This window comes from Camellia sinensis, chromosome 4, assembly GCF_055761805.1.
Source record: "Camellia sinensis isolate YWXY chromosome 4, ASM5576180v1, whole genome shotgun sequence".
NCBI classification, from domain to species: domain Eukaryota; kingdom Viridiplantae; phylum Streptophyta; class Magnoliopsida; order Ericales; family Theaceae; genus Camellia; species Camellia sinensis.
Genome location: NC_138964.1, coordinates 57,343,438 through 57,371,335, shown reverse-complemented (window position 1 = coordinate 57,371,335; position 27,898 = coordinate 57,343,438). Strand labels below are relative to the sequence as shown.

Here is a 27,898-nt window from a genome sequence, read left to right as displayed (position 1 = left end):
TTGGTATCAGAGCATGAGTTATATCTCACACACGTGTCCAATTGAGTAATAAGAGTTGGTAGAATGGAATTCAGGATTGCATTCATCTAGTAAATGTGTGTCTATCTGATAAGTATTCAGTGTGCAATATCTGGTAAGCATGCAATCATCTGTTATGGATGCATTTATTTGATACGTGTCCTGTATGTAATCATTTATCAAGTATAAGAACAATTTTGCACCCAAGATATGTGAAATTTGAACATGAGGGTATGTGCTTATGTATAAATATGTGTGTGTCACTTTCTGTATTCGTTATAATAGAAGTTTCATATAGAAAATGGTCAGAACAAGAGGGGATGAACTAGAGGAGTCGACCTCCTCAAGGCTAGACAAAATGAAAAGAATGATACATGAGATGGCAGAAAGTTTAAGATGACAATAGGAATGGCAACAACAACGGCAACAACCGCCAACTCCACCCCCAATGCCAGTACTGCTTATGCAAGAACATCAAGCGGATGAACGAATTATTGCATTGACAAAAGAGTTTAAGAAAATGAAACCACCACTGTTCCATGGAGGAATTGATCATTTGAGAGCCGAGGCATGGGTTCTCGAAATTGAGAAATTGTTTGAAGTCTTCCCGTGCATTGAAGCACAAAAAGTTCTGCTAGCCGCATTTACTTTAGAAGATGATGCTAGACGATGGTGGATGATGGTCTGAGATGAAAACAGAGACATTAATTGGGCTAAATTTATGGAAATCTTCTACGAGTAATGTTTTCCTCAATGTGTCCGAGATCAGAAAGTTTTTGAATTTGAAAGGTTAAAGCAAGGCAACCAAACAGTGGTAGAGTATGAATCTCAGTTTACCGAATTGTCAAGATATGCGCCTCACATGGTTGATACAGATTATAAGAAAGCGAGAAAATTTGAGAGAGGACTTTGGGATTCCATTTTGGAGAAAATTAATGTTTTGAAGTTGCCAAAATACGTTGATGTGCTAGATTGGGCATTGATGTTTGAAGCTAATATCAACCGATCTTTTGGATGGAAAGGAAAAAGACAAAGCACTGATGAGAGTAATGAATTTTCAAAGAATAAGAAATCGAAGTTAGAAACATCTAGCCAAGATGAACTTGCCCAAAGAAACGATTTTGCACCAACTTGTTCAGAATGTGAAAAAAAGCACCGGAGAATTTGTTATCGAATTTCAGGAGCTTGCTATAGGTGTGGTAAGAAGGGCCATACAGTGAGAAATTGTCCTCAGGCTGGACAGATTGTGAATAGACCTACCGCTAGCTCAGTCAGATCAGAACCAATGACGAGACCTGTTATTACAAGAGTAAATGCTAATCAAGGTACCTTTATTGATGTGAACGATTACCTTTGTAGTACTTAATTTTGGACTGATATATATACCTTTGCTTGGAATGAGACCATGATTTCGTGACTATGTGACTTGTTTGAATGCCTCGGATAGTAAACTCTATAATATGTATAAGCCTACATATGGACTTATGTGAGATTGCTAACTGTCTACCTAGATGATTTGATTATGACTTTTGGAACAAAATTTTGATTGAGAGTGATGTGATGGAACTTGTATCATATTTGATTTCGGTTACGGGGAGACTATAAATTGCTTATGAATGAATGATTAGATTATGTTTGCTAAGGGAATTAATAGACCAAGAACTTGAATTTGTTTTGCATACTTGACTTATTTTAGAGACCTTATATGGACAGTCAACAGCATACTATTTGAAATATGTAAACACATACCTTTGACTGATTGGGAACACGTGTATTATGCTAAAACCTGATTGTTTTGGTATTACCCTTGCTACCATGGGTTTGACTGTCCTAGAGAATGGTTGTTTCCATGTCACTATATTTTATTCCCGAGGCTAGGAGAATTGTTAACCACAGACTATGTTGAATGTGAACACAATTTGAGATTAACAATCTCAGTTGCTAAGAAGTATATGGATTTAGTACACTCTACGAATGACCACCTCAGTATTATTGTATTATATATACAATCGATTCTATGGGAGATATGAATTATGAACGTCATATGACTGATAACTTCAACACTGCATCTACTGTCATGGGATTGATTTATGAATTTACTTTACATTTTTGCTGATTTCTGAATAACTTGGATGACGGCGATAGATTATTGAATCGAATAACCAAATTGGACTGTGAACTGTTAAACAATTGAGACCTGAATTGAATTTCTATGGCAAACTTGAATAGAGAAAAAGAGAATGATATGAGACTGAAATGTCTGCTCTTCAACGTAAGGTAAAACAAGTTTGAAGGACCAAACTTCCTAAAAGGATAAAGATTGTGATAACCCAACCTGTATTATGCTTAATTATGCATATGATTATGTGATTGATGTGAATTTGCATGCTAATTGTTCAAATTATGTGCTTTTGAAATTATATTTGTTACTTGTAGGAAAATCTGTTACAATTGGAACTTTGAATTGAAAATTAAAAGTCTTAGAGGCGCGATAAACCAAAACCAACTCCATATCTGTGTTTAGCATGATTTTTAGAGCCTTCTGTGAAATTTTGGAAAATTATGATTCGTAATGAATTAATTGGGTTTAATTAGTTTAAACCTTAGTTTTAGTTAATATGAGATTTCTTAGTTAAGCCTAATTGGTTATTAGCTTAAGTTATGTATATATATATATATATATATATATATGAGAACCTTAGTCTTTTGGACTCAAAAATAAAATATCTCCTGAGAGAAAGAGAGAAACAAGAGAGAGAGAGAGGGAGAGAGAGAGAGAAGAAGAAGAAGAAGAAGAAGAAGAAGAAGAAGAAGAAGAAGAAAGGCTTGAAGAGATTCAAGGGAAATTCAAGGATTTGAGCTAAGGTTCTAACATTGAAGTAGATCATCGAATCAATCAAGGCGAGTAATCTCTTTGTAACAGTATTTTGATGTGAAGTACTTTCAAATTAGCATTCCTATGTGATGATTTATTAAACTTACGCTGGTATATGTCATGTGCTTGACAAGAGTTCTCCGAAATGGTTAAGTATGTTTTGAATCTTCAAAATAAATATGACATGACAAGTTTCTGAACGAAATGAATATGACATGGCAAGTTTTTGAAGGATTGTGTCAATAAGAATGAATGAGTTTCCTTTTTAAACAACAATTATGATAAATTGAAAAATGTACTTTGACTCTCGGCAACCGTTGTTTGTTTATGACCTGTTTTAGACATTCTGTACAAACTAATAATTCGTTATAAACGTTTTGTATGATGTCAATCTTTAATGATTGTCTGTATGGCTTCAATAGTAATCGTTCTGTATAAGCCATCAAATGTGATGATCTGTATAAGTCATCCAAGTGATGTTTTGCATTCCCTATAAGCCATCAATATGATGTTTTGAATGAGGCATCAATGTGATGTTCTATAAAAGCCATGTAAATGATGTTCTACACTAATACGAGTGCTTTGAATGAAGGCATTCTTTTTGAATATTCTGTATGGTAAATTCAACAAGTTAAATAAGGCCTTCGGGTACTCCGCTATGACTTGGAGTTATGAAAGGTTTGATAAAAGGTTGATAAGCAATATTTGATACTATGTGATTTGAAACGAGATTTAATGTGATTTGGAACCAGTTTTAATTGTATCAATAAGTTATATTTTTTTGATTAGGTTATGAGACTCATTTATTTAACTCCCTTACATTGAGATTACTCATTGAGCTTCCAGCTCGCTCTATTTATTTATATGTATGTAGGTGAGCATCAGGAAGTTCAGTACTAAAGCCTGTTAAAGTGTCAGCCTTTTGTCAACCTTTTGTGAAGCCACCCAAGATAAGTCTCCGTGTCGAGGCCTTAGCTTTTATCATGACAAGGTCGAGAAACTTTGGTTTTATATAGTCTATTATGTTATAAGTTTTGCTCTTGGGTTATGTATATATAATGCAGGTATTAAATGTTGTGATATATGACATGAAGTGTGATGTGGGATGCAACATGTATGTTCCTGTTCATGGCATGTATGCACAGCTCAATGGACAAATTTCATAATTTGCTTCCGTTACAAGCCCTGTATGTTAACTATATTTTGAAATTTTGTCTGAGGCCGTAGGTAATCTCATGATTACTAGTCGGTTACATCCTAAATCTTTAGGGACCGGTTTGGGTCGTGACAACAATGCAGTAGTACAATAGATTGAAATTGATATATAATTTGCTATTGAAATTGACATGAAAGACGTGGATCTATTTCAACCACCAACCCCTCAACAGATTACTATATGCCTCAACTCCGCGGTGGCAACTACCACCTTCACCATTTTTCATAGCAGCCATGGTTGGTCCATAGCAGACCTATACCGAAATACATAAAGTTAAATTACTTGGATTATGAGAAATAAAAATTACTTATTAGGCGAAAGTGAATTGTATAGGTGGAAGACAAAATCATGTGTTTGCATTGTTTTACAGTTAGATAATTATTTTAGAGAGAGAGAAAAGAGAAAGAGTGGCAGAGATACAAAAATTAGATAAAGAAGTGAGGCTATTATAGGTATTTTGTAAAATTCATTAATAGAGTCATAAATTTTAGTTTAGTCCAAATCAAAAGGTGGTTATGTATACATTTATGAACTACTAGTGGGTGGCACACACGATGTGTGTGCAATTTAAATAAGTAGGAATAAAAAAAAATAATAATGAAATTAATATTATAATGTGTACTTAGCTTAAGTGGTATGAGTTTTCGTACTTAAACCCATGGTCATGGGTTCAAGCCTTGCCCATCTCTTTGTTTAACTTTTTTTTAAAAAATAAAACATACTGCCACATGGCATGAGGAGAGTAAAGTAAGCTTCAAGACACCATATTATGTGAGGAGAGTAAAGTAAGCTTCAAGACACCCTATTATGTGTTAACTTTATAATAGTAATAGTGGGTGGCACACACGATGTGTGTGCAATTTAAATAAGTAGGAATACAAAATAATAATAATGAAATCAATATTATAATATGTACTTAGTTTAAGTGGTATGAGTCCTCGTACTTAAACCCATGGTCATGGGTTCAAGCCTTGCCCATCTTTTTGTTTAACTTTTTTTTAAAAAATAAAAAATACTGTCACATGACATGAGGAGAGTAAAGCTTCAGGACACCATAGAGTTATGTGTTCACTTTATAATAGTATAGATAAGGAGGTCGTGTCTTTTTTAACTAAATTACAAGGGAGTAAAGTGTAAATTACAAGGGAGTAAAGTGTAAATTACAATATAATAGTATATTTAAATTACAATATATTTAAATAGTATGTGGACAGTGCACATTTTTTCCCTTAATTAAAAAAATTCACATTTTTTTAATTAGTGAAGAAAAATGGAATCTACCATTTTAATTGAAGACATTATATTTTTGGGTATTGCTAATAAGTATCTCTAGGGTATAAATAAAAGGGAAAAAATTGAAAAACCTACGGGACACATTTTATCAAATTCAATGCGTATTTATTAAAATCAATACACTTTTTTTTTTTTTTAATTTACACATATTTTCAAGATAATTTTTACATATTTTCCAATATTAAATAATGCCTAGGGAGTTGTTAGCATTTGCCTACATTTTTTAAGTATTGTATTCACATATTTAAAGCAATTAAATTTTGTCTATTGTTTACATACCAAAAAAATATATGAAAACAAATTCATTTTCAAAGAATCACTATTGGCAAACATGTTAATCAACTTGTTTGTACCGAAAATAACCAGCCAATGGGGGCATGTCACGTGCGTATGTGGTGAGTCAAAGTGAGTGGCTTTAGCAAGTTTAGGTGGTGGCAGAATTGGAAAGGAGATGTAACCATGGTGCTGATGTGATTGAAACAAATCCCTAAATTATAGGGGTTGGGGTCATGTGCTCCCTTCTCTCTTTGTTGAAGGATATATATTAATATTTATATATTAGATATATTTGGATATTGGTAAGATTCAAATAGTTCAACAAGTGGGCACGTGGCTTTGATCCAATGGCCACCATATCTACCACCAGAAACAATCTAATGGTTCCATTTCAAAGTGTGCAATGGCTCCTACAAAGAAGTCGTGTATTGACCAAGACAAGGTAGATGACAACCATCTAAGAACTCCACCCGCCATCGAACGGCTCATGTTTTCAGGAGGATCTAGTCAATCTATCTTTGAGTAACAAACTAACCATTCGCTGAGAAGAATGAGAAAGTTAGGACAGGTGTCACTTCAATAGGTAGTCTACTATCCCATTTTTAAGATTTTATGGAGATTTTCAAGAAACAGCTGATGTTTTCCAGGAGGTAGTTCATGATTTTTGGGCGGCTTCAGAACCTATAAATACAAGAAATGAAAATGGAGCAAAACACAATCAATCTAACATTCAATACAACTTAGTACATAGCCTAATGCTATTTATCCTTAGTTTAGTTCAACTTAGGAGTAGACTTAAAAGGCATCTTTACCATAGATTTAGCCTTAGTTTCCTAGTTTTCATGACATTCGTGTCAAATTAATTGTTTTTGACCTTCATAAACATTGTTTTGAGACTTAAATTGTGTATCAATTTCATTTTGTAACTCAATTTCATGTTTTCAACTTATTTTTATACTTTTATGTGTTCAATTTAATGAATTTATGAAATTATATTTTCTAATGTTTATTTCCATCTAATTACCTCTCTTTTTCACATTAAAAACCCCACGGAGATTTTAGGTCCTCTTAAGCAAGGCAAAATAAGAATCAAGAGGTCTTTTATCCCTTTGCGCCTCACACAACCTTTTGTTTGCAAAAGCTAGATTTTTCCAAGTACATTTGCATGAACTCAGGCACTATTACCTTGGCACACCCGCAAATCACCCAAAACCTCCTAGTTTAAGTCAAACTTGTGTTATTAGTCAAAAAAATTATTTATATATTTTTTGCACAAACACAACCAAACATTATTTTTTATTTTTAGTGAACTTTAAAAAAAAAATTCAAAAAGTTTTGACTTTTAAATTTTACTTGACGAAACGAATCAAAAAAACAACAAAAATTAAAAAGAGTTCAAAAAAGACAAAAATAATAGTTTTTTTTTTTTTTTTTTGGGAATAACAAATCAGTAGTAGCTTCAAAAACAAATTACAAATTAGTGAAAAAAAATTATCGATATTAATAATGAAATTCTTAGACTTTTCAAGTATTTGTAATATTTTTTTATGATATCACTAGATGCTAATTCCCTGGCCCCCCCCCTTTTTTGTTTCTTATTTTGGTTTTTATTTTTCTAATAAATTTTCAATTTTTATTTTTATTTTTTCGATTCGTCTTCAAAAGATGGACCCAAAAAGTTAAAAAATTGACATAATTTAAAACATAAAAATAAATACTAAAGATTGAAATTTTCAAAAAAATATGTTACCCTTTGCTGGTATTATTTGATACAGCTTATTATAAATTAATAATTTAAAAACATAATTTAAAAGCACCTTTCACCCAACTTTTAAAAATCAGGTTTTTTCAATTTATTTAAATTATTTTTGTCTTATAAGTTATAAGCAGAAACTATACCAAACAGTCTAGCAGAAACTCCTAGAATAAAAAGAACCGTAAGTAGCTCAAATAAGCTTGAAAAACCTAAGTGATTCGTAATTCGAAATAGATTGAATTGCAACAATTTGCAAACAAATAAAACTAACAATTGAAACCATCTAGCACATACAAAAGTGTTTTAGAATTAATAAGTCGACACAAACAATTTTAACATGAAAAAAATCACAGTTGGAGCATCTCCAATTATCATAAAAAAAATCACAGGCGAAACGTCACTAATCAATCCACTATGAAAACAATGAAAATACACAAGATCACCAACAATTACTCAACACGCTGAAGAATCGTCTTCTACAACTTGTGCCTCTTTCACGAACGCCTTCGTCTCGAAATTGATTAGTTTGATGTTGAATCCACAACACCCACATCGAGTCCACGACAACAAGCCACTTTGAACTCCTTTAAAGCCTTCATGCTTGAACCTTTGGAATCCATTGATCAAACTCTTTTTGATTAGAAGAATCAAACAAACCCCTTTGATGTGATCAACTTAACTCATGTTATGCGATCAAAGGAAAAAGACTCCAAAAGCAAGAACAAGATATCAAGTTTTAGATCAAGAGTCATAACCCTAAAACCAATCTTTCATGTAGCTTTATAAGGAATAGGAGTGCGATAACCGCTCGAGCGAAAGAATAGTCACTCAAGTAATATGTCTTGTATGTGAAGAAACCATAAGTGCCTTCGCTCAAGCGATGAAAAGTTCGCTCGAGCTCAGAATCAAACATCCAAGTATTTTTGTAAGCATGAATAAACTACTAAGAGACAAGATTCTTCGCTCGAGCCACCAATGTTGCCCTCGAGTGGTACAAGCAAAAACAAGACATTGAAATACAATTTAACTGTGTTTGATCATGGAATTGACAACACAAAGGGACCTCACAATCTTCCCCTTTGTCAATTCCGAGACAAAACACTTCTAACATTAATTCTTAACAAACATACGCACTAGACACATCCACACCCTAACCACTCTAAACACCGTGTGAAGAGAACCACTTGCAAAAATTATAACAATCACACAAAAAAACTAGATGATAGAGCATAAAAAGTATAATCCAAAGAACATAATCATCAATCATGTTATCATCATAAATCCTCTCCCTTTCTAATCGGGAGTGGCAAAGTGGTTAAACAACCTGCGAAAGTTGCCAAACGAACAAGAATAGAAAGCCAATAAATTATCCCAAAACAAATATTACCAATAGTCTAACATATGGGAAACATGTCCATTAGAAATATATCCAAAAGGCATAAGAACAAAAAAAAAAAAAAAATTGTCCAAAGAGAAAGAATAAACATTATCTATATATATGTGTCCATGGAAGAGAAATAAGAGGAACAACCAATCACTGATATGGTGGAGGAGGAGGAGGTTGTTGTATTTGGAGAAGTGAAAGAATCTGAGCGAGTTGTAGAGATGACTAGTCCACTGTATGCTTAATACGACCTAGGAGTCCATCGAAAGCATCTACTCGAGCATCAAGTCGATCAAGGCACTGGGTCATGGTGTGCTCAAACTGGAGAAGTTGACCTCAAATACTTTGAGGGTAGACAGCCAACTCATCCTCACTGGTGGCCGCATCATCAAGCTTGGCTTCCTCTACCGACTAGTCCTCAATTGCATCAGAAGGACCTACCCCCGAAGACTTCCCCTTGACATGAACCTAACTCTGGGAGAGAGTCTTTTTGGTGACTAGTTTGACAGGACATGTAAACTCATCATTTGAAAAAGAACGAACAGTAATAGATGAGAGAATCCGATTGATAAGACACCCATATGGAAGACCCAAAGACTTTTTGCCCTCAAACACTGAAATCATCTTTAAAACAATCATCTCAGAGAGATCAATAAAGGGGTGATGATCAATGTAATATAGAACCTACTCTTAATCTTGAGAGATGTCGGAACTGTGGGTAGTGACATGAATATTGGCATAGACAATGATGTTTAGAAGACGAAAAGGGAACAGAAGTTCATTTTGCTTAATTAATGCTTTGATAATTCGAGTCTCGGGTGTGTATGGACTCGCCTTTTTGTCGCGCCCCGCCTTTCGGAAAGGTTTGAAAAGAAGGCCTTACAGTTCGGACTTCCGCGGTTCTGAATCTAGTCTCACAAGTGCAATGTGAAACTAATAAACACCAAAGAGTCTAAATCCAGCAAACCTGTTTTGGAAAACTGATTTTAAATCAAATAATGCCAAAATTAGACTGCTTTGCCAGATACAGAGTCGCCACCTAAATATTTTGTTTTAGAAAAATTTAGGAAACCCTGACTCGTACCAAAGGCCACGTGTCCATCATCACCAAAGTTGCCTCGGCTCGGGAACTTAGGTACGAAGAGGGAAGGTCATGAATTGAGCACCCCCACTCGCCCGATCAAAGATTGGCCTCTACTAATCATGACATAATTTTTTATAAACATTGTGTGTTCTTATTCCGGTTATTAAACTAGCTTTACTATGTGATGCGCACATGCAAGTATAGACTAGTTTGCAAGACTTGGAACAATTTAACTCATGTTTGTTTGCAAAAAATGGTTTGAATTTGCCACCCTCAAGTGGGCTTAAAAGGTGCAGATTTGCCACCAAACATAATGAACTTAAAACATGATTTGTCACTCAATAAAGTGGCTTAAAACACACATTCGTTGAACTGTTCCAATTCAAACAACAAGTCTTTATCCACAAGCATTCAAGCAGTTTAGCAAGTAAGCACATAGCCTCATGGAAAGCATGCTAATCATAGCAACATTCACACTCATGCAAGTATGCTAAAGCATAAAACTCACTGAATACTCCAAGCCAAAACAGAAAATTAGTTAGAAAGATGCATGATCCTAACTATACAAGATGTCTAATGCAACACATGCAATATGCATTTAATAGGCTCGTCTACTAATATGGTGTATGAATCGATTTGAACAACATGCGATTAAACATGTATTCAATGAAATATTGAAATAACAATGCAGTTTGAATGATGCGCCGAGCCTCGGTGCATGCAAGACAAATGAATGGATGCAAGCATGCGATATGCTAAGTTGAAATATGACCCTAATCTTACCATCAAAAGCGATTAAATAAAAGGGAGAAAGACGTGGGGTTAGAAGACATACACACATGCACGCACACTTATTACAACATTATACCATCGCGAAGGAGGGTCCGAATGAATAAGCTAACCAACTAGCTACGCTAATTAAGCTAACTAATTATTACAAACCGAAATCAAATAACTAGCTAAACTAACTAATCATTCACAACATTTAATTAGCTACAACTAATTAATTACAACATGCATCTAAGCTAGATATTTAAGTGATAAGCGAGCTTGAAAATATAAGGGAGGCTCATGCACGCGCCTGGTTTCCACCTGAAAAGCCGTTGTTTTGCTTCTGCAAGCCTCTGTTAGCACATTTGATCACTGAAAATTCTGCCAACTTCCAGAACACCTCTGCTTCATCTTACTAACACATTGTGCAAAAATCACTGATGGTCGACAAGAGGAACAAGGGGCCGGTTGGCTACCAATGGTGGCCGGTTGACTACCATTGGTGGCCGGTCGACCATTGATGGTGGCTGTCGGCCACTGCTGGTTCACACTTGCATGCTGTAACAGAGAGCAAAACAGAGCAAAACAGTGTATTCTTACAGGTTGTTTGTACTGTTTACCCTCCTTATCATCACACAAGCTCAAAGGAGAGAAACTTTTGGCCCTCAAACCATCAATCAAGCAATTTCCATGCATGATGGCTAAGGGACCAAGTTTGTACAAATTTAATAAATGTACAAACAAGACCAAAATGACCACCACCCTATCATGCATGATCAAGGGCAATGGTGACCAAGGAAAGTGGCACATTTCATCACTTTTGAGTATGAAATGTCCCATTTTCCTTGTGTTCGAATTAATGTCCAATTCGAACACATGCAATGCAACACGAAAGATGCTTATCTTGCCTCTTTTACTTGTCATTTTTTATTTACTCGTTTTAATTACCAAACCATTCCTTAATCCAATACCCATTGGTGATTGTCCTCTAGTGCGAAGATGGCTCAAACCACAAGTAGCTTTGGGCATGAAAGAGGCATTACACTGTTGGTAATGAGCCCCCTAAGGGATTAAACCATTAGGTGTAGTACCTCCATTTCACTCTTAGGCAAACAAGGGGTTTAAAACCACTTTCAAAGAAAACAAAAGAGTGAAGAATTGAGGGAGATTGTAGAGATTAAAGTGCTGAAATTAAATGCAAAACAACATTAAAACATGCTATCAACTCAAAACAATGGTAATTAATGCCCTAAAACACCAACCTAGTGATGGAAATTACACTACAACCATGCCATACAAGGCTCAAATGAATTAACCAACCAAAAATAGACGCAAAAAAACCCTAAATATAGTCTAAAACATGCTGGACTTAAGCCATAAAAAGCTAAAATAATTAGCTAATACATGAGGCTAACTAGGTATGCAAGCAAGACACAAGGAGAGGAGGCTAACCCCTCCAATTTTGGACTTCGAAATGAGTTTTTTACCACTGAAAAACCTCTGAAATTCAGTGGTTAAAAGGCCCAAAAAAAAAAAAAAGGTTTTAAAGTGATGAATAATAGCACAAAAGCTTAACAAACAAAGGAGCAAGAAGGGTGGACCATCCCCTAACTCAAAATGACCTCAAACCAACACTTTTAAACCATAAAAACTGAGTTTTTGAAAGTTCATAATCAGCCCAAAAATAGTTGAAATAGATGGCAAAACAAAGATACAAAACAAGTATAAACAAGGTAAGTGCTATACCTTTGAAGCAAACCACAAATTACGCACAAATTCAAGCTCAAACCTCCTTCTAGACCTCAAACAAGACTCCGAGGAACCTCAGCTCAAAGATGGTCAAGTTTGGTTAAGGGTTTGTACACAAAAGTATAGAGAAACTAGGCAGCCAATCACAAAATATCAAGAGTGAGAGAGAAAGCTAGAGACAGAGAGATATTTTTTTTGGTTTAAAATTGCTAACCCTAAAAAATGGGGGAGGAACCCCCCTATATATAGAAAAACAAGTCTTGAGCTTAGGAACATCCTACTATACACGTGTATGGAGATGCAGCTCAGTGTGCAACAACTGGCACAACTGTCAACAAATATTTGAAAAAAGAAACTGGTGGTAGTCGGTCACCACTGATAGCCGACCGACCATCACTGACAGCAATTGGTCACCACTGGTAATCGACAAGCATAAGCCAAGGCCGACAGCCTATGGGGCTGGCCGACAGGTCACCCACTCTTTCAGACTTGAAACAACAAGCTTTTGGTCCAAAACAGTGCACAAAACAGATAAGGTTTCAAGGCTCAAAGGCAAGGTATTCCACCGAGGATTTCGAGCACTTAAAACATACACAAACACGCACAATCATCGAGTGCACAAGCGATGACGTCCGAGTCTTGAGGACCGTCAAAAATGGGGTGTCTACAGTGTGCCACAAATTTCATATGTAACCATGTCAAAGTCAGCATTGCGGGTGGCAAGAAATGAAAAGTGACAATTATGCACAGGAAGAATGCCAAGAAAAGTCTAAACTAAATCAGTAATAATGTGGATTTCCTTGGAATGGACCCATGTTTTAAAAAACGGAGCAACTAGATCTATGGAATGGATGTTACAATAGAATTCCGTGACCCAACTCAAATTTTGTTGGCTCGAGAATAAAACAACGCGGTCTCCTTCTAAAGAATACAGGTCGAATGGGTATGGACTCAAAGGTGTTAAAGTGGACATTTCTCTTAAGATGGACAGTTCTAAACTCATAAAAGTCCCTAAACATTGTGGCTTTCTCTGTTGACTAGAATTTATCAGTGTCATAGGAGGGACGAGAAACTGTAGCTTTTCTTTGTTTAGAGGATTTGGCCATGACTAAACACTAAAAAATAGGGAAGTCCACCAACAAAGATACCACAAATCCACCATAGACAGCCCACCAAAAGACAACCCAACAACAAGACATAAACCAACATTAATCCCAACATTAGCCCAATAGCCCCAATATCAACCATGAATAAATAACCACCATTAGTAACAAAAATAGATAAACAAATCCATGAATTAAAAAAGAGAAACAGAGAGACAAACAATACTCTAAGCTAATCTAAGATGACAAGGATAAGCACGAGACAAAAGTAACTGCTTAGACTATAAACAACCACAATCTAGACTATAACCACAAGGGAAAAAAATTGGTTAAAAACAAAAACTAAACCAAGAAAAAAAAAAAAACTTGCAAATCAACAATGGAGCACAAACCCAATGAGACATTAAAAAACTAATGCCAAAAAATGTAGAACCCTAGATCATGAACACAAGCAAACCATAATGAAAGAGGAGAGAAAAAACATGAAGTAGAATAAACCAAATACGGAGAGAGAAGAGGGAAATCTTACCAATGAGTGAGAAGATCACAAGAGAAGGCATGAATTTGAGAAAAAACACTAATCAAGGAGTCGATCTCAGCAAGAGAGGTAATATGACCTAGGACAGAGAAGAGAACTTCGAAGAATTTGGGGGAAAAGTGAAGTGAAATGACGGATTGAACAATTTAAACCCGCACAAACTGCTCGAGCGACCACTTTGTCGCTCGAGTGAAGCCACTTAAACGTGAGTCCATCGCTCGAGCCAAGACTCCACCTCTCGAGCTCAGATAACATGCTCTTAGAAGTTTTGACGCTCTACAAAAGTATTGGATGATGTCTATGACCGCTTGAGTGCAAAAGATATCACTCGAGCACTCTCCACAATCAATCAAAACCCTATTAGCCCTAAAACATGCATCCTTGAGTATCCAAAACCATCAAAGCACTCTATGTATCACTCGAAACTAAAAGATATGAGTGAAAATGCAATAATGTGACATTAAGATGAAACAATCCGCAAATCATGAAGCCTTGAAACTCACAAGATAGATAATTGTGAATAGGGGATCATTAGCATGCAAGGTAAGAATTTGAAAATGGACATAGGAAACACATGAATGCAAGGCTCAAAGAAGAACATGATTGCTCACAACGACAGTGTGTGTATAATCCTTGAGTGTCCACAATCGCTAGAGTTAATCCTAGTAGTGATCGGATGTCTAGACCTTCGGTAAGAGAATCTAAACACAATTTAGGAAAGTCAAACCACTAGGAATCAAGGGGCATTTGTTGAGTAAATGTGGAGGCTCCCCCTTAATCAATAAATCAATTTTTTTTTTCTTTCTTTTGTGCACTCAAGGGCGGGTTTCACGCTCAAGAGTATGGAAACTGAACCAGAGAAGCATGGATAGAATAAGGATAGCCTGGTTAGTGACTTTAAAGTAGCCTTTTCCTCATGTTTTGACTACGAAAAATTAAGGAAAAAGCCATGAAGATGCAAAAAGATGGTAGGTGGTTAAGAGACTTAACATCACCCATGATGTGCTAGTATAGGTCAATTCCTCTAGAAATGCAAAAGACACAATGTTAGAAGTCCATAGAAACATTTTATCACTTAAGTGAAAACTCCTGCAATTGTTTAACTTAAGAATATGTACAAAATAAGATCATGAAATCAATGAGCATGTACATTCAAAATGGGCTATAAATAAACACATATGAAACCTTGCATGCAGAATGAGAGATATTCAAAAAACATCTATGTTCAAAGAAGACAAGTATTAATGACAGTGAGATTATAACATCCAAGCACACAAAATGCCAATCAACTCACATCCACTCATGTAACAAGTCACATACTCTAGGCAATAAGCATTACTCCCAAGGTCTTTCTAAGGAACTCAAACTTATGAAGATCAAGGGATTTTGTAAAAATGTCTACTCTTTGATGCTCAGTGGACACATGTTCAAGAACAACAAGGCCCTCCTCAACTAACTCTCAAATGAAATGGTGACGAATGTTAATATGTTTAATGCAAGAGTGTTGTGGACTGGATTTCAGGAGATATTGATGGCACTTGTGTTGTCACAAAAAAAAGTAAGTGTGTGCCAGTCTATCCCATAGTCATGAAGCATTTGCTTTATCCAAATCATTTGAGTACAACAACTCCCTGCAATAATATACTTAGTCTCGGCAGTCGAAAGAAAGAAGGTATTCTACTTTTTTAAAAATAACCTCTAAATGTGCGTTTGCGATCATTCGCACACCCTACCCAATTGGCATCAGAATAGCCAGTAATATCGGTCGTGATGTCGGAAGAAAACCAAATCCCATACTCTAAGGTCCCACTTACATAGTTGATAATATGCTTGACGGCTAGAATATGAGATTCTTTTGGACAAGCTTGATAATGGGCACAAACACCAACATCAAAGGCAATATCAGGCTGACTGGTGGTGAGGTACAAAAGACTCCCTATCATACTCCTATAAAGGGTAGGATTAACATCAGTACTAGAGGGATCTTTAGAAAAATGAAGGCTCGTGCTCATAGGGGTCCGTGCATGTTTGGCAGACTTTAGACCGAACTTAGACACAAGGTTCTTAGCATACTTGGTCTGAGATACAAACATACCCGATGACAACTGCTTAATTTGAAGCCCCAAAAAGAATGATAATTCTTCCATCATACTCATTTCAAATTCATGTGTCATGCAATCCAAGAAATATTTCACAAGAGATTCAAATGTAGGTCCAAACACAATATTATCAACATAAATTTTAGCAACAAGAATATTTGACTTAGTATATTTCACAAATAAGGTCTTATCCACTCTACCCTTTTGAAAGTTATTGTCAAGAAGAAACATAGTCAGCCTATCATACCAAGTCCAAGGGGCTTGCTTCAACCCATACAATGCCTTGTCTAACTTGTAGATATGATATGGAAACTTAGGCCTGGTTTGGCATAATCTATTATAGCTAAAAAGGCAAAAAGTTATCAAAAAAGCCAAAAAGTTCATACTTTTTCATGGTTTGGGTGGGAAATCTATGTTTGAATACTCAAAGGGCAAAAAGACAATTTTGCCCTTGCTTTTGGGGTAAGAAATAAAAAATAAATAAAAAAAGAAAACAAAACAGTGCATGTCAATGTTGCACTGCATTTCCCATTGTGCAATGACGTGGCACAATAGGAGCCACAAAAACCCATGAGCCAAAAATTGAAATGCACGGAAACCCACTCTTCCTGCTGCTGTGTCAGGAAGGGTACAAGAGTAATTTTGGTAGTTGCTACAATATTTTATTACTCATTTTTTTCATAAAAAGTCAAAAAATTATCCCAAACATACATTTTTTTTCTTTACTTTTTCAAAAAGTGTACTTATATAGTACATCCCAAACAACCACTTAGGGTCCTCAAAACCCTTTGGTTGCTCAACATAGGCTTTTTCCTTCAAGTACCCATTCAAAAATGCACTTTTCACATCCATTTGAAATAATTTAAAACCAAGAAAGCATGCAACAACAAGTAGTATACGAATGGATTCGAGACCTACAATAGGGGTAAACGTCTTATCATAGTCAACGCACTCTACTTGCATATAACCATGAGGAACCAACCTAGCTTTGTTCCTAACAATTGTACCATTCTCATCATATTTATTTTTAAAGATCCACTTGGTACCTGTTACATTCACATCTCTAGGTCTAAGAACAAGAGTCCAAACTTTGTTACGTTCAAATTGACATAATTCTTCATGCATTGCATTGACCCAACTATTATCCAACAAGGCCTCCTTTACATTCTTAGGCTCAATTAAAGAAAAATAACACACATGAGATACCTCCTCCCGAATTTGCTTTAGAGTTTTCATTCGATCCATGACACTCCCAATCACTTGTTGTATAGGATGATTCAGTTTCACCCTTATCGATGGCTCCAAGATAAAATGAGAAGAATCTGGAGTAACAAGGGTGTTATCTCTTTGTGCACTTTTTGGACTTGGGCTTGCCATGGAAATTGGTGCCTTTTCGCCTTCTTGAGCTTTGCCTTGGGCTTCCTCTTGACTTTGTGATGCCATATCCAGAATTTGAGGATCACCATCTTTTTCTTCCTGTAGAGATGCTATTGGAGAACCTGTGTCATCTACAACCACATTGATAGATTCCATTATAGATAAAGTGCAAAGATTATAGACACAAAAGGCTTTACTAGTGGACGAATACCCTAGAAAAATACCTTCATCACAATGTGAGTCAAATTTGCCTAAAAGCTCTCTATCTTTGAAAATCTAACACTTATTCCACTGCAACAAAAAAAGGTTTTTACGGCGCGTAATGCATGCCATAAAAACCCTTCTACGATGTGCAGCGCGCATCATATTATAACCAGTCATGGAAAGTTATTCACTTTCAACAACACGCTTCGTACGCCATTAAAAACTATTCAACGGCAGATTTTGTGCGTCGTTGTTACTTTTTCTACGACATGCTATAGTACGCCATTAAAAACTAGTTAACGGTAGATTTTGTGCATCATTGTTACTTTTTGTACGACTGCTTTTGCATGCCGTTAATTGGTGAGACAAATAACGACATTGATTGCGCACTGTAAAATATGTAATACAGCGACTTATTATACCTGCCGTAGAATATGCATTTTTAAATTTTTTTTATAAATTCAACAAGTTTTATTTGACCAATTTTGTACAATCTAACAAATATTACAAATAAGCATCACAAAACATAAATTAACCACCAAAATATTATTTCAAATATCAAAAAAACTATTCATAAATTTCAAACATCCAAAAACTGTCTGTACATTCCAAAACATCCAAAAACTATATTTCTAAACATCAAAAATTATCTTCAACTTCAAAACCGTCCCAAAAGAATATCATTAAAAGGGCATACAAAAGTATGATCAAAATATCTGTAAAGTTTTCCTGGCCAAATTCAAAGAATGCAGTACATTTATTTTACAATGAAGCACCCGAGAGGTGGTCACAGGCCCAAGTTGCCTGAACTTAGATTGATGGACCACCCATTATCCAAGCATTTAAGCTTTTACCAAGGACTTCTCTTAGTGTCAAGGTTTTTGTCCTCCTGGGAGCTTGACCACCAACTTCACCAGGTAAGACCTAACCATGCCATAGCAAACAGGGGTACAGTGCAGGGATGCATTCTTCTTAAAAATATGAGCATGTTGAAAACTTAAGTTATCCACAAAATCTTGGCCTTCTGATTTGATTCCCTTTTCCAGAAAAACCACACAAACTGAATGGTCAAGTACCTGTTCATTTTGGAAGGAGGAAACAAAAATAAAAAAATAAAAATAAATAAGCAAATCCAGTACTATTTGAGACCTAATGCTTCGTGTTTCAAGCCAACAATCAAGAAAAGTTAGAGCCAGTTTTTACCTTTGCAAGCTAGTGATACGTGAATCTTTAATGTAAATCGCACTATGGCCCAAAGAAGGAGAAGCCTTTTCTAATTCTGATTTCAAACCTTGCATGGAGTAGATCAATATACTTTCAACTAGATCTGCTACTGTAGGATTGAGGGTAGAGATTATTGAGAATCTATGAAAAGAAACAATGTTTCAAACCTAAGTAGATTCACCTTGTTAAAAAACATATGTTATAAATTAATTGACAAGATGTTTACAAGATTGTTTATTTCATTTGGATGGAGAATCTCAAGAATTGGAGATTACCTATTAACAATAGAAGGAAAAAGAATAAGGAGAACGGGATGGAAGAGCAATCCCTCAATGGAGCTCATGTATTTCCATTAGAAATGATTGGTTATCAGATTCTCTTATTTTAAAAATGAAATGGCTATTCCAATTAAATTTTCTTTATTTATTTATTGTAGCTCAAAGGGTGTTAGCTGACACATTTTGTTTTATTTCATTTTATTGAGTAAATTACAGGCCTAATGGGTGGGCTTGGCACAATATTTTAAATTTTTTCCTAGCATAGTCCAGGCTTAGGTGATGCCCACCCTTAATATCATTTTAAAGTCGATTGTGCCGTCATTTTTATAGAATAAATTTAGCCAAAATCTTGTTGACGGACCAAGTATTTCTAGTTACAGAGGAAACTACTGGGACTCAGGAGGCATCTATTTCTTTTTGCTATTTCATGGAACTACAACTTGAAAATATGTCCAGCTTCAAAGGAGTTCTTTTTCTATTTGAGGATTTGTTGGTACTTGACAGTTCAATGATGATGCTAGAATACAAACTAAATAATTGCATGCCAAAGAGATAGCATGCCAAAGAGGAAATTGTTGGCTTGAATTTCTTCAGTTCTTTTATTTTTTATTTCCTCTTTTTGGGCAAGTGTTTGATGTGATATGATATATATCACACAAAATTGATAACTATATCAATTATTAAGCAAAGGCCAGAAAAAATCCAACCTATTCCTGGTGCAACGTAATGGGAAAAATATTTGAACACTCATCACTTAAGATGCTTAACAAGTAATATATGACAAAAAAATCTGTGCATAGTGGGTGTACTTACCAACAAGTTTATTGTCAGTGTTATCCACCAACCATTGTGCCCCATCTTTCATGAATCCCACGTAGCTTGTGTCGAACTCCTTCTTCTACGTAAGCCGCCTAAAATTAAATAAATTTTAGCTAATGAATGCAGTAAAATCTTCTTTCCATGATTTGAAGTGAATATGTAAGCCAAATAGTGACCAGCCATTGAATTTGAAATAGTACAAATATGATATTACGATCATTCCGTAGAGGAAAAAGTACAGTAGAAGCAACAACTGCTGTTTAACATCAGACATGTTGTGCATGCTATTTAACATTAGACAAGCAAATATCTAGATTGTAATACAAACCAATAAAACCATTCTATCTACTCTCTAGGGAAGATGAAAATGAGAAAATAGTTTAAGCTCTCGCTATTAGCATTTAGCAGAAGCCATATTTAATAGATTGTGAAGAACCCAGGATGCGCAACTATTGAATTGTTAGCACATAGAAATATGGTGATTTGACCTATTGAAGTAAACAATACAATTATACAAGAAACATAAGCATGAGATGAGATAAATCTGTTTAAACTAACAATATAGGAGCAAATTATACTTCATTTAGGATCCAACAAATTCCAACCCACTTAAAGACTAGTAATTCCCTACTTTCCTGATATTTTTCCTAGATTCTCAGCAACCAAACAATGCATTCTAAGCTCTATAATACCTAACATATAAGTTTACATGTCTCTTCCTCCAATTGAAAAGAATAACTTGTCCAAAACTTTACTTGCTAAGTTGAAAAGAATTGCTTTGACCATGTTCTAATTTCTTAATAAAAAACAAGTTAAAGAACAACGAAAGATTAAGCAGTAGTTATGGAAGCTAAGGTGGGTTTTGTTTAGGATGGAGATAACTGGACTTATCTCAATCTGTCAAATATAATATTTTTTTTCTATGATCAGTTGAGCAATGTGTTCACACACTGAAATTAATTCAACTAGAGAGAAGCAAATTTGCATGTAAAAGAATAAGAGCAAGTAACCTTTTTTTACAAGGTTAGAAGGTCTAGGCCATCAAATGGAAGATATCCACCCATCAAAACATAAAGGATGACTCCAGATGATCAGACATCTGCTGCAACACTATCATAATCCTGATGACTTAAAACCTATGGCATTGGTTAAGTAGAAATTTGGATGAATCAAGGACCATGCTTCTTTGAAAAGAAGATTAGCTTTGAGTAAATAAATAATGTAGGAGAAAAATGGTGAGTTTAACCAGAAGAGTTGAAACATTAGCCAACTGAAAAGCTTGCTTCAAAGCACAATTATATCATAGAAACTTCACAACTATCAGCAAAGTTACAAAAAGGCTAAGGGATACAATTTCTATTCTAGATTATTTTCAAAGGAAAACAAGACATATATATAGCCATTGGGAATGCAAAAGAGAACATGAGAAAATGTATAACTCACATGGCATAGAAGTTAAGGGAGAGCAAGTGAGGGATAGAACTCAATGATAGAGTCTTAAGACTTTATCCCTTCCTGCACCACCCTCCTTGCACAAAAATCAGCAGGGGGTTCAAACACCTCCCTGTATACCTGTCTATTGCCAACTAAAAGACACTGACCAACTCTTCTTACAATCAAATTTATAGCTCTTATAGTTGAAACATTTCCCAAGTATTACATTTATTTGACTCATAATTAAATCATCGTGGTTTCAAAAATCAGTACTTCATTTATTAAAAAGGAAATCAAGAGCGTTGTCATAACATATCATGAAGCATTCCTCCTAATCAATTAGTACCAAATTTTTTAAGTTTTGTTCCCACTTGTGCCAATTCTTAGCATACACAATCATAAGCAAATCAAAAGATTATCAAATAGAGTAAAATCAAAATCCATTTTTCTCAAAACCAACACAATGACAATATAAGATAAGCCTAATGAGAGAGTCACAATTTCAAAATAAATAAAATAATTGACCTCATCACATAAAAATCAATTATATATCATCTAACTAAGAGTTGATCTCATCACATAAATAATTGATCTCATCACATTAAAAAAAAAAAAAAACAAGTTACTAAGAGTTGCATCATTCCTTTTGCATACTTAAATTTTGGTTAGGGGTTGCCAAGGTAAGTGCACCAAGAACAAAATTTGAGTTTATTGGTACATTACTATTAGAAGACAATTTTTACATTAGTGTTATGGAATAAATGTTTTATTAGAGGAAAATAAATAAATCTACGACACTCATTTCTTATTAATTTTCAATTATTTTATTTAGTTTTTGAGCTAATTAGGATCTTACTAACCACCATTTTAAAGAATTTTATTGGTTGATATAATTGACATCTCAATGGTTTCTGTAACTGAATAATTGCAACAAATTACATTTACATCTTGTACAAAGCAATCAATGAAATTGATGCTGTTATGTAATACATGAAATAGTTGGGCCCCCATAAAATTATACATTGAAGGAACACTTTTGAAATAGAGGGCTAGTATTGGAATTTTTGAAAAAAATTGAGGGCCCTATGGCCACCCTTGACCTATTAATTGTTCAGCCCTTCATTATATCTATATCCATTCCTCTGCAAACAATTCCCCTGTTCAACAGATGGATGGTAGATTAGATAAAGCCTGAGATTTAAATTGTGATTAGTCATTTATTTTCCTTTGTTTTTTGTAAATTTCAACATCAACTAAGTCCTCACGCATAGAAATGAATGTGGTAGTTCGAAGAAATTTTGGCTACTACGAAACATGACGAGGCCATAATTGTATCTGTCACGACCCCATTTCGCCCCTAGTAGAATGGTGCCATGATGGCCAGTAATTCGAGATTACCAAAGGCCAACTTACAAAGATTCACACACAATTAGAGTATACATATGGGGCTTACATGTGCGGAAGTAATAAATTTCCACCTAATTAGTCCATAAGAGCTGTGCATAGATTAAATGAAATGACATACATCTTAACATGGTCTTACAACTTGGATACAAATAAAATAAAGTACATATTACATCTTGATCAAAAGGCTTCTCAAGCTGACATATACAAAATACATGAAATACAAAGCTAAGAAGCATAATCTTCAAGATGCTAGCAAAATGAATCCGAATACAACTTGCAAAACACATCTAGGCGTCACCGCCCTCTTGCTCGACACTGACATATATATATGAAGAGGGTGAGCTTGGATACTCAGTGAATGATATAAGTAATAAAGGTTTGAATGAATGATATCCGAAATCTTTTCCAAAACAATACATATCATAACTTTACAAATCAAAGGGATGAACCAAGTTCATCTATCAAAGCCTTTCAAATCTTCTTGGATGTTAATAACATCTACATAATACCACAGGATGACATTCCGGACAAACAAACCCACGCGGAAAACCGTCAGTGGCAAAACAAAGGGAGATATCTCAAACAAGGGTGCAGTTGCATTATAGTCCCCTGGCACTAAGGACTTTTCAAAGAATGTCATCAAAACAAATATAATACTTGATACAAAACTAGGGATAATTATTCATACTTAAACAAATACTTTTCCAAAACGAAGCAAAGCTTTATCAAAACTTTATAACATAGCTTTATTAAAAATACCACTCATATAGCTCTTCAGACGTCGGGGTTAAAGCAAGGGTCCAAGTCCTACAAACACATGGCAAAGTCTACTGAATGCACTTCAAGAAGACAAGAAAGAATGCTCAAAGATGGGTATGAAATGCATTCTTAAAACAAGCTTTTCATGAGTGCAAATGATCTCGGCATTTCTCTCAAAACTAGGTCAAGTCAAAGCAAAACATGCTGGAAGTTAAAACACTGTTTTTCATCTCGGGAGAAAACATGCTGGATACCAACCAGGTCTTTGCCGAGGTCCCACACCTCTTGGCCGAGGTGTGGTTACCAAGGCTTCGGCGAACGACTGTCTGCCAAGGTGTTACAAGGTGCCGACAAGGGTGTATCATGGTCGACCTAGGTGTGCAGTGGTTAGCCTAGGTGTGCATGCAAGATAGACTAATGGTGCAAGTGATCATACAAGGTAGGCCAAGGTGAGATACGATGCTTGGCCTAAGTGTGAGATCTATACAAGAGTGGTCTCGGTGACCACACCTAGGGAAATGTGAAGTCTGGAAATCTAGGTTTCCTTCATTGAAGCACATGAAGAACATGAACATGAAGAACGTAAAGAACATGAATGATAAAATCTTAACTTGTTATTACAAAATCTGAGATTTCATGCTATGAGTTCAAAAACATGGACCTTGGTACCCATACTTGAAGATCTTATAAAAATAAACACAAAAACATGGATCTTGACACAAACTTTCGGATCAAAACATGGTTTTTTTTCAAGAACACAAGAACATCATTTTTTCTTTCTAAAACAAGATTTAAATCAATACATGGCTCATGAATCATGCTAGATCATGTAATGTGATCGGATCAACATAAGAACAATAAGGGTAGATCAAGAATCTAATCTCAAAACACGGATCAACCGGTTTAAACTCTAAGGATCAAGCTTGGAAATCTACTTCCTCTCTAAGAACTTCTTCATATTTCCTACAGTTTCTCTCTCTTCAAAGGCAAAGATATAGAAATGATATGTTTTCTCTCTCTGCTGGCTGACTTAACCCTCTGCTAGGACACGTGGCAATTGTTGGTTGGCTCTCCTAAAAAAGGTGACTGACTGACAAGACAAGAGCATGACAAAGGGTGTACAACAAGTAAGGTGACATGGGCACTCCGGCAGGTAATGATCTCAGATTAGGACATAGGCTTCGGTAAGTAAGGTCTCAATGATCTCGGCTAGGAAGGATAACACTTGACCTAGCTATGCCACACCTCGGCCTAGATGTGCCACACTCGGTCTAGGTCATTTCAGTCCAGGAACAAGATCACTTAGGTGCAAAGATAACATCTCGGCCTAGATAATACACATCTCGGCCTTGGTGATGAACACCTCGGCCTAGATAATGACATCTCGGTCAATATGCCAGGGTGAAGGTGGAGGTCAACCAAAGTGGTTTCAAGATGGTCCTAGGTGTAAGAGGTTCAAAGGTGTAACCTAGGCTTAAGATGACCTCGGCTAAACACACACCAAACAAGGAACAAAGAATGCAACAACACCTAGATAAAACAAAACAAGATTTTATGAATGCAACTTAACAAGACAAAATCATATAAATACATGTGAGCATAACTAAGGCAAAGTGAAGGTGGTTATAGTATTAGAGGTTGATTATTCTCAAATTGAGCTCAGGAGGTGAATAACTATCAACTTGAAAGATAGTTTTTATTTTAATGATAGTTTTTATTGTAATGATAGTTTGTGTTTTAAAAACTGATGAAACTATCTATTAAGAGGGTTGAACTCAGTAACAAAAAGGACATAAAAGAAAGGCATGTGTTTGAACAAGGAGAATTTTACCTAAAGAAGGGGGTGATTTGGAACTACATAGCAATCTTGAAATTCAAACCGCCTCCAAAACATTGCCTCAATTGTCACTATACGCAACACGGTTATGAAATTAACACATGTACAATCCATATTCAACTAGAAACTGACTGATTTTATATTTTCTATTTTCAGACGCATATTAGCAAACAGGTGGTGTGCATAATTTACTCATAAATTAAATAAAAGAAAAAGAACATAGAAATGAACAAATTGAATCAATGTCATCAAAATCACAGTCATTAATCAAATCAAAATTCTCGAATGCAAAAAAATTAATCAAATCAAATAAATGAAATAGAACACTCTAGAAAATAGAACACTAAATAGGTGAAATTGATAGTTTAAAGGATAAAAATGCTCATCTAAATCTAGAAAAAAAACATTAATCAAATCAAATTTTGCTTCAGAAAACAAAAATTACTTCAAAAATGACAAGAAGCAAAGTTAGAACTCACAGTTTTGATAGTATCCTCCAAGTTTTGAGCAACACCATGAGCCAAGAAAATCAACAAGAAGGCTCTTGGCTAGGGTTTCAGAATCTGAGTTTTCAGCAACGAGTGGTGTCTCTTCGTCCATGGTTTCTCAAAACTCTCAATTGGGTTGATTTGCCACAACGAGATATAAAAACCCTAGAATGTGGTGGTGTGGTGGGGCATATGAGAGAGAGTATGAGAGTGGGGTGAAGAGAGAGAGGGAGCACCATTTGAAACCCTTACCATTCGAAGCCTCTCTTTTCTCCTTCTCTTCTCGGTTTGCCTCCTTGAATGGTATTCTATGTTCAGCCATTAGAAACCAAGGAATGAATGTTTTGAACAATATTCGGTGCTCAGAACCTTCTCTTCCCCTGCGATTTTGCTTCTTCGAACACTTCTCTTTTTTTCTGTTCTCTATGCCTAATCTGCTCTATGTTCCTTTTGATTATTAGAAGTCAAAGGTTGATATATTTATTTTTTAAAATATATATATTTTTTTGATGTTTTGGCGCTAGAGTTTTTCATTTTGGCGCCTACTTTTTTTGGGTCATAACATTCACAACATGCATTGTGCGTCGTAAGAAGGTAATACTTATAACGGTAGGCGTTGCGTGTATCGTAAAATGTGCAATACTTTTAACGGCGGGCATTGTATGTGCTGTGAAAAGCATGATACATTTCATGACTAGTGTATGTGTGTCGTGTATAGTTAATGTATTAACGGCATGCCATATACATGTCATGAAAAGTTTTATTATTTACGGCAAACATTACAAGTCGTTAAAAGATTATCGTTACTACCATTCACAACCTACGCAATAGACAGGCTGTGGTTGGAAAATTATTTACGACGTACAAAAAAAACAAGTCATAAAAGTGAGAAACCACGGCGTGCATTTATTGTATGTCGTTGATATGATGCTGTGAAAACCCAGTTTTGTTGTAGTGTTTCCAAAAGTTTTGAAGTATTTCACATTAGGTTTCAACCATTTCCATAATTCATATGGACTTTGTAATGTGTCAAGCCTTAGATACACATGAATTACCACATAAACAATGGTATTTAAGGCTTCTACCTAAAATTTGGGAGGAATTTTCTTACTAAGAAGCATGACCCTAGCTATTTCTTGAACAACTCGGTTCTTCCTCTCAATAACTCCATTTTGTTGTGGGGTGATAAGAGTAGAAAATCCATGCTTAATGTCATGCATATCACAAAAATCTGATAATGAGCTATTCTCAAATTCACGACTATGATCGGTTCCGATTCTTATGACACGTCTAATAGAAACTCCCTGTTCATTTTGGATTTTTAGGACTGAGGACTTGAAAACATCAAACGTATTAGATTTTTCTCTTAAAAAATGAACCCATGTGGATCGAGTATAATCATTAACAGTTAAAAAAATGAACAAGCTCAAGAGGACGCTTGGTTGTTAAACTATTCACCTTATTATGAGGGGCTCAAGTTTGCTTCCCTAATTGACATGGCTTACACACTTGGTTCACAGACTTACCTATTTTGGGCATTTCTCACACTATCTCTTTATTAGCTATCTTAGTTAGATATTTGAAATTGATGTGGCCTAACCATTGATGCCATAAGTCTAGATTACTTATGATGGCCAAGTAACAAGTGAGATCATTAATAGTAACAATCCCATAGTAATTATTAGATATGCGAATACCATGCATGACAATATTTCCTTTCTGTCCAAAAATTCATATTTATTTTTTGAAAACAATACCTTATGATGTGAGTCACACATTTGACAGATACTCAAAAGATTAGTTTTAAGGTCGTCAATAAGCAATACACTATCCAATTTAAGAAAATCGAGGACACTTATAGAGCCTTTACCAATTACTCTAGAGGTGCCACTATCTCCAAATGTAACAA

General features: G+C 35.3%; 1 protein-coding gene and 1 long non-coding RNA gene across 4 annotated transcripts; one reads left to right on the top strand and one right to left on the bottom strand.

Moving 5' to 3' along the window:
* Positions 1 to 466: 466 nt before the first annotated feature.
* On the top strand, positions 467 to 1,384 carry LOC145823779 (uncharacterized). Its single transcript, XM_082923300.1, has 2 exons — positions 467 to 700; positions 788 to 1,384. Exons 1-2 carry the CDS (start codon positions 467 to 469, stop codon positions 1,382 to 1,384), a joined length of 831 nt encoding a protein of 276 aa, XP_082779426.1.
* Positions 1,385 to 18,321: 16,937 nt separating this feature from the next.
* Positions 18,322 to 26,441, bottom strand: LOC145824656 (uncharacterized). 3 transcript variants are annotated; one of them, XR_014366559.1, is made up of 3 exons: positions 25,981 to 26,441; positions 18,947 to 20,156; positions 18,322 to 18,819 (listed from the first exon to the last, which is right to left on the bottom strand). It is a non-coding gene; the product is annotated as an uncharacterized LOC145824656 (long non-coding RNA). The 3 variants fall into 3 exon arrangements; XR_014366560.1 differs by having other exon boundaries at positions 18,322 to 19,076; positions 20,059 to 20,156; XR_014366558.1 differs by having other exon boundaries at positions 18,322 to 20,156.
* Between the last annotated feature and the right edge of the window lie 1,457 nt (positions 26,442 to 27,898).

Bases quoted from the DNA above. Each gene is read 5' to 3' on its own strand.
- LOC145823779 (XM_082923300.1), top strand. From the start codon at position 467: ATGCCAGTACTGCTTATGCAAGAACATCAAGCGGATGAACGAATTATT. The intron at 701-787 runs GTCTGAGATGAA...GTCCGAGATCAG, and splicing joins CTAGACGATGGTGGATGATG to AAAGTTTTTGAATTTGAAAG.